The sequence below is a fragment of the Aspergillus wentii genome (assembly GCF_001890725.1).
Source record: "Aspergillus wentii DTO 134E9 unplaced genomic scaffold ASPWEscaffold_3, whole genome shotgun sequence".
NCBI classification, from domain to species: Eukaryota; Fungi; Ascomycota; class Eurotiomycetes; order Eurotiales; family Aspergillaceae; genus Aspergillus; species Aspergillus wentii.
In genome coordinates, this window is record NW_024467834.1 from 2,656,514 (window position 1) to 2,667,789 (window position 11,276).

Consider the following 11,276-nt stretch of genomic DNA (forward strand, 5'->3'; position numbering starts at 1 on the left):
TATCATCTTACCACCTCAATCAGACGAGATGGCCGACACAGAGGATGCGGGCGCATCGTCCGTCGCGGAACCTTTAGATCTGGTGCGCCTGTCGCTCGATGAAATGGTCTTTGTGAAGCTGCGCGGTGATCGCGAATTGCGAGGTCGCCTCCATGTCAGTGTTCAATTGCGATCTACATGTCTTCATCTATTTCTGTGTTACTGACTAAGATTGTTGACAGGCATACGACAGTCACTGCAACGTTGTGCTGGGGGAGGTGGAGGAGACTATTTACGTGGTAGAGGATGATGAGAACGGTGAAGAGACCATCCGGGTATGTGATGTCGAAAATACGGGCGAGGAATGAGCATATTGGCGAATGGATGGACTGACGGGATTCTGGTATCAGACAATCAAGAAGCAGGAGGAAATGCTGTTCGTCCGAGGTGAGTTGAGGCCATACATTTTCCTCTATCAAATTTGATCGTGATGCTCATAAATTCTTGTCCTGTAGGTGATTCGGTCGTCCTGATCTCTCCCCAAGCATGATATACTCGATATACTCGATGGAATTGATGGAAGGAACGGATGAACGAGAACAGAATGGATAACAGCCATTCGATGATTGCGAATGCTATAACGGGTTCAAGAGACGCTCCTACACAACTGGGTCTGGCTATGAGACCACGACGCAAAAATTATGACCCCAAGATATCATCTCTTTTTATTATAATTCGATGGTGAAATGATTTAGAAATACCAAAAATGAGGATATACCCTAGATCTGGATTTGTACGTTGCTTGATGTCATAGAAATTCAAGTGAAGAAGGACGAGTCAGCCTCTAAGACAAATGAGTCATTTGCAGATATCAAAGATTCCACAGAATCAAAAGAATCAAAAAGAAGCAAAGGATACACAGCCTTCTCATTCCTATGCTGCCTATTCCTGATGTGCTGTTGCTGTTGTGACTCAGTTCATTCTCCGCCCCGTGGATGGCAGTGCGGCGATGACTCGCTGTATTTATCGATAAAGCTCCCCCGGCTCCTCCCTCGGTCTTCTTCCCACCCTTTCATCTTCTTCCACCAGTATTCAATCATTTCCCCATCCATATTCATAGTCTTATTACCACTGTCAAGTGGAATTATGATAACACGAATACGTGTCTGAATGCGCCAGAGGCGATTACCCCTCCTATCCACTAGTTCTCCGACCGAAAAGAACAGCTTTACTTTTGATTAATTGAACTGAAACAACTTGAACTGCAAACCAGCAATAATGCCACCAGTTGGTCCTAAATCGACGCTCGACGAGCGCCGAAGGGGTGAAGTGGTACGTTTCTGTTGCAACCCAAATCATCAACCCCTCCCTCCCTTGCTGATAGTTACCTGCAGGCTCTCAGTGAGTTCGCGGAGTGGGCGGAGAAGCAGCAAAGCCATCGATCTGCACAGGTCGCACCCAGCGACAGCGGCTACTCGACTGCCAGTGTGTCCCGAGTCAACGAAGACCATGCCGAATTGGACATCCTCGACCAGCTTTCGCTGTCCGACGCTCCTAAAACTGCCAAGTTGAAGGACTTATTACTGAATACGGGCGACCAGACGGATGATAGTCTACAGCAGCTGGCTGGTCTTTTGCAACTCCGAATTGATGAGGGACATGGAGAAACCGTCTTTGACCTTGGACTCGAGGATGGCGGCGAACCGATGGGATTTGACCTCGCTCAATGGAATACGGCTTTGCACCGCACACGAGAGGCCGCGGAGACTCTTCCAGCGCACTGTCGCATCCTCCTCACCTACAATGTAGGTGGGCCGGAAGAGTCGCCGACCAAGAATAGCCGAATGAAAGATGCATGGGGAAAGATTCTTATCCGACAGCCAGCAGACACAGTCGAGGAAATGGCTGAGCTTCGCGTCGCAGTTGTTGGAAATGTGGATGCTGGAAAGAGTACCATGCTTGGGGTTCTGGTCAAAGGAAACCTGGATGACGGGCGTGGCAAGGCTCGACTCAACCTATTCCGTCATAAGCACGAGGTTGAGAGCGGACGGACTAGCTCTGTCGGGTTGGAGATTATGGGCTTTGACAGCCATGGTGAGATCGTCAGCAGTGCTCAAGGCCGTAAGATGTCTTGGGAAGATATTGGGAGAAAATCCGCCAAAGTAATCTCTTTCTCCGACTTGGCTGGCCATGAACGTTACTTACGGACTACTGTCTTTGGCATGCTAAGCAGCAGCCCTAACTACTGTCTACTGATGGTTGCAGCTAACAACGGTCTAATCGGAATGAGCAAAGAGCACTTGGGCATTGCATTGGCTCTGAATGTGCCCGTCATGGTCATCGTCACTAAAATCGATATCTGTCCTCCTCAAATTCTACAGGAGACGCTTAGCCAGTTGAACAAGATTCTCAAATCACCTGGGGCTCGTAAGATTCCCGTTTTTGTGAAAGACATGGATGAAACTATCAACACGGCTGCGCAGTTTGTCAGTCAACGGATCTGCCCTATTTTCCAGGTATCCAATGTCACCGGACAGAACTTGGACTTGGTGCGGACGTTCCTGAATATTCTCCCTCACCGTGGCCAGTATAACCCAGATGCGCCTTTTGAGTTATTGATTAACGACACATTCTCTGTGCCTCACGTGGGTACGGTGGTGTCAGGGGTGGCCAAGTCCGGGGTTATCCATGCTGGTGACACGGTGCTGGTGGGCCCTGACTCTCTCGGTCAGTTCACGACGACAACCATCAAGTCTATTGAGCGCAAGCGCATTCCGGTGAACGCCTGCTTTGCGGGGCAGTCTGGCTCCTTTGCCCTGAAACGGGTCCGACGAAAGGAGGTGCGCAAGGGAATGGTTGTGCTGAAGAAGCTCGAGCAGGCCCCTAAGGTTTACCGAGAATTTGTTGCTGAGGGTAAGTTCAACCCGCTGTCTTGACTTTTGTTAGGTATATGCTAAGTGTATTGTGGTTTAGTTCTCATTCTTTCTCATGCCACCACCATCAAGCCCAGATACCAGGCGATGCTGCACGTAGGAGCAGTCAGTCAGACATGCTCTGTTATCGACATTGACCGTCCTTTACTTCGAACCGGTGATCGCGCTTTGGTCGCTTTCCGTTTCATTCAGCGTCCTGAGTTTCTTGTTCCTGGAGACCGAGTTCTCTTCAGGGAGGGAAAGACCAAGGGGCTAGGGATCGTCAAAAGTGTTGGATACGACCCGGAGCATCCTCTGAACCCGGAAACGAAGGAGACAGGGGGAAAGCAGCCGTCTAGCTGATTACTCGAACAACGGCCCTCGTTCATGATACACATATTATTCCGCAGATATTACTCACCCATTGGACAGTCCTTTGATTGTCAGGCTTATACCCGGTTTCCAATGCAACAGCCTGGCGCTGTATGGTTCTTTATTTGCAGACTGGCGAGGCGAATATTGTTTTTTGCATGGGGTTTCTTCTTATTACACTGGATATTGATGCTATTCCACTCAATGCGATATGCATTATACGGGCGACTACGGAAGGCCGAGCTGTATATATCTTGGAATTGTTCCTGTTGTTTTTTGTTATGTCTGTTTTGGGGTTTTTTACGTCGTTTTTCCTCTTTTGAAAGCGTGGTTTTTTCCTTCTGCCAATTGAACTACAAAACAGGGAACATGGGGGATTCCCCTGGAATATAGCTTTTTTCAATTCACCAATTCCTTTTATCTCCAGTTTTTTCTCGATTGTTGGTTCCTCATGTTTGGCTGACTCCCACGTGATGGTGACGTCAGTATATCTTCCTGGTGTTTGTCCATGATGCCATGACGCCAACTGATCTTCATCCAGTCCAGTCATCCCAATTCGCCTGTTGCTGATCCTTACCAGTGTGGTGTATCTGTTTTATGCACTGACGTATGGCAGAGCCCTCCCAGGTTCTTAAGAAGCTCCTTCACTACCCCAGAGGCGAACCATTTAACAGACACGAAGACCTGACAAACCAAACAGCCTACATTACAATTGATCTTTAAGGGCACTCGCAGCAAACTTTCGACTTTCGTTAAGTGCCTTAACCCCTCCCTACCACCAGACCCAACCCAAACCAGGCATATACCAACATGGAAACCGTCCATAAGGTTGTCGACGCAGCCTCCCATGCTATCTGGGGCGAGGCTAATACCCAAGACCAGCATAATCAATCACTGGAACAGCATGGCGACGAGCCTCTCTCCGGAATACAGGGCAAAGGATCCGCCACAGATCCTTATGATGCTGGAAACCGTGACGGTAAGCTTCCATCCTACTATTTGCTTCCTTATTGCCTTCTGTGACGACAATATGGCGTTCTTTGTTGTTCCAGATACTGCCACTTTGTGGATATCTATAAATTCTCCCCATTTTCACATTCTCTTATGCGCTGGCTAATATTTATCGTCTATTTTTGATATACAGAACAGCCTGGCGCTCCCTCAACTAAAGAAAACACCGCCGTCGTAACAGGACCCCCACCAGACGATCTCCCTTCGGACATTATTTCCGCCAAAAAAGGCACCGATTCCTCCATGACAGAACTATCGCCTCGTGATCAGGAGAACCAGGTTCCTTCGGGGAACAGTGGGAAAGAAGACTTCAGCAGCCAGAGCCAGAATGTGGAGCAGAGGAGTCAGGGTCAAGGTCAGAGCGAGAACACATCAGAGGGCCAAAGGAGCAAGCAGTCACAGCAGAGCGAACCTAAAGAAGAGTCCAAGGAGGCGTCTTCTAAACAGGAGTCCTCTAAGGAGGAACCTTCGAAGGAATCCTCCAAGTCCGCTGATGACTATGAGCAAAACCCGGATGTGAAAGTGAGCGAAGAAGCCCTCAGAGGTCCCAAGACACCTGCACCAAGAGAAGCGTTCGAGTTTGAGAAACGCATGGATGCCAAGGGGCAACCGCCAAAGCCAGGTGAGCAGTTCTTTCGTCTTGTCAGAGTTTGGACTCGTTAGCTAATATCCTATGTCTTGTATTAGATGGTGATGGAGGAGCAGCCAAAGAGCCAAAGCCGTCCCAGCAAGAGCATCATCATGATGGATCAGCTACGCACCACAACAAACCGATTACTTACATGAAGGACAAGTTGGGAAGAGTTGTCAAGGCTGGTAACCACCTACATCATTCCAACAAATAAGATCGAGGGGTTGGTAAATACTGGGATGAAATTCGACGATATCAGCTTTGAGGGTGCGTTCTCGAGTGTTCTGTCAACTTGTGATGGCCTTTTTGATATGATGCTTTGATGAGTGCGCATGTTGTTTTTCTAGTCCCTAGAGTCGGGAAATCATTTCTTGTATGTATGATTATCATGAATTAATTATATTGTTAATAGTTGAGCCCTAAAGGCAATGTCACGAAAATACAAAAGCGTCTCAAACTGAAATATAATTTAATATCGAGAGTTCATGTTGACAAAGTTTTTTGTCTGTCTATATTCTAGCCGAAAACCAATCATGCCCATCATTATGGTGACGTTTCTGTGTCCAGCGCAGATCACCATTATTATAAAAACTAAGGTAGAATATACCTGAAAACCTTTGACCCTTTCCAGAAACCCAAAATTTTCAACAGATATCGTCATAATATAATACACTCCCTTAGACCATTTACTCGAAGAGTAACTTGAGCTCTTCGATGCGTTCTTTCTTTTTGTCATCTTCATTACCATCACCACCAACTCTCAAGCCTAATGATCCGGCAATGTTCATTTTTCGTTCCTGCACACGCAGCATCCGGCTTTCAATCGAATCTTTGACAATAAATCGCGTCACAGCCACATCACGCAGCTGGCCCATGCGGTGCACACGGTCGATAGCCTGAGCTTCAATGGCAAAACTCCACCATGGGTCCATCATGAACACGTTACTTGCGGCTGTCAAGTTGAGACCGACACCACCGGCACGAAGACTGATAAGCAATACAGTAGGCGGGGGAGAGGAGGATGACGACTGGCCATTTCTTTCTGAAGGTTTTCTGCCAGGGGAACCAACTCCCTCATCGTCGTCAATCTCTTCTTGGTACGTCTCCGTTTTGTTGAATTGGGCAAGAACTTCAGCTCTAGCTTTCTGTGGCATCGATCCGTCCAGGCGAACGTGGGAGATACCAGCTCTCGTCAATTGTGGGGCGATTAGATCGAGGAATGATGTGAACTGAGAAAAGACAACGGACTTGGTGTTTGATGGAACGCGCATGAGGTGATTGAGAAGGGCATGGATTTTGGAAGAGGTGTGAGCTGACGGCGAAAGGGGATTGATCCGTCGAAGGGAAATCCTAGGTGCTAGCTGAGAGCTTGTTGGGGGTGTGCTGGAGACAATCTCATCTTCAGCGGGTGTGTGGTTGGGTGATTGATATCGAATGACCTCGAAAATGTCCTTCGCGCTGACTGGTGCTCGACAAGAGAAGCATCGAGGAGGAACGCCCTTATCGGTCTGATGGCGTATGTAGTCCTCTAAGCACTTCTTACACGCACTGTGCCAACAAGCTGTCACGCCCGGATCGATCATGGGCTCTTCCGAGCAGATCGGGCATTCACCGCTGGACTCATTCTGTATTTGTTTCAAGGCATAAGCCGTGAATTTGGTCGTTGAATTTTGTTCTCCGTTGGAACCTGCACCCTCAGTGGCGCTTGTAAACCGGTTTATAAGCTCTTGTAGGTCCATGTCATCCTTGAGGCCGTTCGATTCATCGGCCACAGCTGCAGCATCTTCCTCGTCTGCAACAATAGCTTTGTTGCGGGTTAGCACAGGATGGCAGCACGTCTGGCGTAGGCGGAGAATTTGAGCGAAAATGGTCGAGTAAGACTTGAGCAGTGTGCCAGCTTCCACGTTGTCGTTGAATGCCCGCTTCGCTCGAGTATAGATCAAGTCGTAGATTTCTCGTTCTTGTTCTGGAAGCTCAACTTCTTCAAGTGTGATTGTTCGGCGCGGCAATGGCACCAGAGGTTCGCCTTCTGGTGTCTTCATCGTCTTTGTACGTCGGAGGACGAGGGGCTCAAGGACGGTTTGTACGACATTTAGGGCACGCACATAGTCCTTTGACTCGAATGGCACAGTGATGAATGTTTTCCAGAATGAAAAGTTGTTCCAAGGTTCCACCTTGAGGAATCGTACCAAGCTGAACAGATCTTCTAAGCGGTTGACAATTGGTGTTCCAGTAAGAGCCCAACGATGCGTTGCTTTGAGCTCGTAGCAAGCTCTTGCCGTCTTGGACTGACGGTTTTTGATGAGATGGGCCTCATCCAGGATAATCCTGAAGAATTCCACCGAGAACAAACCGGTGTTGAGCTGATTCAATAATGCGGGCGGCGTCGACTTAACATAACTAAACTCAGAAAGCACAACGCCATAACTGGTGACAATGACATTGGGAGCAGCCGCGGCATTCCTTGCAGAGCAAAGATGTTTCAGATCAACGGCTTTATCATTTCCGTAATATACGAGAACATTCATCGTCCCAGGATTAGAAGCCTTCAAAGCCTCGCTTTCCCACTGCGCGAGAAGAGATGTCGGGGCGACAACAAGAGTAGTATAAGGTGCAGGAACCTTACCGGCAACAACACCAGATGGCCTGATCAGACTGTTAGTAAAAATTGACCCATCGAGAGCCGCTGGATCAGGCTCAATCCTATGGGAATGGATTAGACTGAGCATCTCGATTGTTTTGCCCAGTCCCATCTCATCAGCCAGGATGCCACCTAGACAATGTTGTTCCTGGGCTGGGAACTCGAGACTGAGCTCACCAGAGTAGGGGTTGACATAGAAATGATCTATCCCTTCGACAACTGGAAGAACTTTATCATCGACATCCTTAGAGGGCCAAGTGTATTCTTCCCATAGTGGATGCATTGAATTTTCCCTGCCGGATTTGTTGTCCTTCTCTTTCGCGAGCATCCAATGAAGTGCTTGCCGCTGATACTTTCGAAGATCCATGGAGAATGTGGATGCCGGTTGCGCCTCGGGCATGCTGAAATCGAAAGACTGGGCTTTCTTGTAGAGAGTATCAAGCTGGTCATCCTCAAGCTCGGGGGGCTCATCATCCTCGGAAGATTCGTTATTCCCTTTATTTTCTTTTTTGACTTTATCACCTTGCTCCGGAATTTCCGCGGCACGAAGCAACCCTTCTTTCTTTTGCTTCTTCATTGTGTCATTGGTTGAGTTCGCTTGTAGGCCGATCTCATCGAACAGTTTCACAAGCCCGATTTGGCGAAGCCGCAGGTTCTTTTCTTCGGTGCTTTCCTTTTCTTCGAACAGCCCAGTAGACCTATTATCATCCAGCGGGCCAGCGGACATCCGATTCTGAAACGTCTCTTCACGTAAATAACACCACAACTGGATATAGATTGTATCATTCACACGGATCCTGTCTGGAACAAACACGCAGGTCCCTTCAAACACACAGATCTTCTGATCGATTAGTGTTGATACCCATTCAGCCGTCTCTCGAGGCAACCTTCCGACTTCCTGGCCGGATTTATTCGTGAACCGAGTTAGAACATCGCCTTTCTGGTTCATTATCATTTTGCCATTACGACCACGCTTTTCAGTGGGCTGTGATCTTGCACGCTCGATATTGACTTGGTCTCCATGTTTGAGCAGTCCCGTACCACTTCTAGTCGCCCATGCCCCGACGCCAAACGCACCAATGTATCTTAACGCGGGTTGGGATGTAATACGTTCTGATGGCGTGTCTGCTTGTTTTGGCGGAGCTTCGGTTGATCTTATTTCTTCAGCAGGGGCTGGGGTCGGGGCTATAGACGTAGGAAGTAACTGCTGGCGAGGGGTCAGTGTAGTTTGGGCTTGCTGGGGCCCATTAGATGTCTTCCACGATCCATCGAAATAGATGTTGACTGCTCTTTCTAGGTTATCCGAAGCAGCTATTCGAATCTTGCCTATCGCACTGGGAGAAAGGTGCTCCCCGACGATGCTGATGAACGTCTCTGAGTCAAAACCTCCTGTTTTTTCAGCCGGTGGCTGCATGGTTGTTGCCATCTCCTGGTCGCCATTATCACCAGCCTCGATTTCCTCGCTGTCGTCGAATTTCGATCTAGTTTCACGAACAATAAATCCCGGGTGGATTGGACCTGGTGGAAGTTCGTCCTTATCTTGCTCATCGGCCTCAAACACTGTCTTCTCAAATCCTTCTTTCGATCTTTCTGATCTTCTCGTCAATGCTTCTTCCTCTTTCATCCTTGCCGCAACGGCCTTTCCAAACTGTTTGCAGTATTCCGGTTCCTCGCAGTTGTCTTCATATCCACAAACTTCATCATGGTGAAAAGGAGGGAGGCTTTCGGAAGATGCGCCGGGGGGCGGCCATTGTATGATTATGGGGTCTTTTTTCGTCCAAATAGTATATGTTGGCAATTTATAATCTGTTTGTCCATTGCTGGAGCTGCCATTTGCCTCTTGTCGAGCAGGTAAAGGTGCAGTAGATGTGAGATTTTCGGCGGGAGAGGGACTCGTCAGTGGTGCTTCGGCATCATCAAAGAAAAATCGCCTCTTTTTGAGCGGGCGCTGGTTAATATCCCCAAAATCCATGATGCGCTATTCCCTCCGCCCTGTCAAGATCGTTTCAAGGCCAAGTGCCTGCAGGAGGGGTGGTTGGAGTCGTGAATCGATAAAGTCTGGGTGGACGATCGCCCCTTCGCGCGGGTCCAGGAAGACGCGCCGAACGACGCGAAAGACTCGGCCCGACGTCATTTCGTGAAAAAAAGTCGTCGGGGAAATTGCTCCAACTCCATCAACGAATCTATCTGGCTTGATTTATAACATGCTATATCAGTGGCGGTATGTGACTGGAAGGCGTTCTACACTTTAGTTACCTCATTTTTACCATTAATGACGCTGATTGACTGCTTTTTCGTGTCCAGGAATTTTTGTTGAATTGTCTTCCCGCAATACGATGCCTTGTCCATTTATGATCGTCTGAAATATACCTAATATCGTCTCCAAAAAGCTTCATATCCTATCAATATGTCCTTGTTCAAGGAAATGGTCCGCCCATGCCGTGCGGACAAACATATCTGCTCGTTCACTCGTCCCCGAAGAAAGATTCAATCACCGCAGAAACGGCATCTCAGTCGATCAGCTCCAGTTGCGAGTCCCGTCACAGGAGCAGCTGAAGCCGAAGTACAGGCTGCTCACAAATACTGCATCGATCTTCTTTCGTATGGATTGTCCTCCGGTGTCTTCACATAATGAGTCGCAAATAGCTAATTGCCATATCTGTACAGAAAATATGACCGACCCTCATATACGCTCAGCACCTTCGTCCCCCGCAATGCGCAAACATTTTACCTTGCACTACGAGCCCTGAATGTCTCTCTTTCCATGATACCTGACACCACATCCTCGCATACGATCGGACTGATGCGCCTCCAATTCTGGAGAGACACAGTCACCAAAACACTCGCCGGTTCACCTCCGAAAGAACCCGTAGCCATCCTCCTGGCTTCCGCCATTTCGAACCTTCACGAGCGAACCCAGGGTCGGGCACGGATCACCAAGGGCTGGTTGACTCGGATGATCAATGCGCGCGAGCAGACATTAACAAATGACCCGTACACGAACATCGCTGCCCTCGAGTCGTACGCAGAAAACACCTACTCGACGCTTCTGTACTTGACGTTGTCGGCTTTACCGATGACATCTGTAACAGCCGACCATGTCGCATCGCATATTGGAAAAGCAGCCGGAATAGCGGCCGTGCTAAGGGGTCTACCGATTGTCGCATTCCCGCCTCCAGCGGCCCAGTCACCACACCAGGGCGGTGCTGGCATGATGTCCGGAGGAGCGAAGCAAGGCGCTGTCATGTTGCCTTTGGATGTGATGGCCCAGGCGGGAGTGAAGGAAGAGGAGGTCTTTAGACTTGGTGCTGAAGCACCAGGACTGCGTGATGCTGTTTTCACTGTTGCCACGAGGGCAAGTGACCATCTGATTACCGTGCAGGAGATGCTGAAGAATCTCCGTGCTGGTCAGGATGTGGGCCACGACTTTGAGCACCAGGGTGAGGAAGGCCACGAGTATGACGCTGAATACGATGTCTTCCAAGGCCAGCAGAACGAGTCGCCTCTGGACGAGGTGAACCGGGCCTTTGGTGTTTTCATGCCTGCTGTTGGCACTCGTCTCTGGCTGGATCGATTGGAGAAAGTTGATTTTGACATTTTCCAGCCGGACTTGCTTCGGTCTGATTGGAAATTGCCATGGAAGGCTTACATGGCATTCAAACGGAAAACGTTTTAATATTGGTCTTTTCCTCAAGCGAATGTTCGAGCGAAGTGTAACTGGAAGCATGTC

General features: G+C 48.8%; 4 protein-coding genes across 4 annotated transcripts; 3 read left to right on the forward strand and 1 right to left on the reverse strand.

Moving 5' to 3' along the window:
• Positions 1-28: 28 nt before the first annotated feature.
• ASPWEDRAFT_50542 (putative GTP binding protein (GTPBP1)) lies at positions 29-3,254 on the forward strand (the record flags this gene model as incomplete). The annotated part of the gene is made up of 6 exons (XM_040837457.1): positions 29-154; positions 222-314; positions 390-426; positions 1,253-1,311; positions 1,374-2,892; positions 2,953-3,254. 6 exons carry the CDS (start codon positions 29-31, stop codon positions 3,252-3,254), a joined length of 2,136 nt encoding a protein of 711 aa, XP_040690986.1.
• Positions 3,255-4,073: 819 nt separating this feature from the next.
• ASPWEDRAFT_170797 (uncharacterized protein) lies at positions 4,074-5,119 on the forward strand (the record flags this gene model as incomplete). The annotated part of the gene is made up of 3 exons (XM_040830680.1): positions 4,074-4,242; positions 4,408-4,896; positions 4,962-5,119. The coding sequence occupies 3 exons, from the start codon at positions 4,074-4,076 to the stop codon at positions 5,117-5,119; spliced, it is 816 nt and encodes a 271-aa protein (XP_040690987.1).
• A 209-nt stretch (positions 5,120-5,328) lies between these two features.
• Positions 5,329-9,728, reverse strand: ASPWEDRAFT_38993 (DEAD/DEAH box helicase). Its single transcript, XM_040835009.1, has one exon. It carries the CDS (start codon positions 9,516-9,518, stop codon positions 5,592-5,594), a length of 3,927 nt encoding a protein of 1,308 aa, XP_040690988.1. The 5' UTR covers positions 9,519-9,728; the 3' UTR covers positions 5,329-5,591.
• Positions 9,729-9,971: 243 nt separating this feature from the next.
• On the forward strand, positions 9,972-11,222 carry ASPWEDRAFT_109231 (uncharacterized protein; the record flags this gene model as incomplete). The annotated part of the gene is made up of 2 exons (XM_040828068.1): positions 9,972-10,147; positions 10,214-11,222. The coding sequence occupies 2 exons, from the start codon at positions 9,972-9,974 to the stop codon at positions 11,220-11,222; spliced, it is 1,185 nt and encodes a 394-aa protein (XP_040690989.1).
• Between the last annotated feature and the right edge of the window lie 54 nt (positions 11,223-11,276).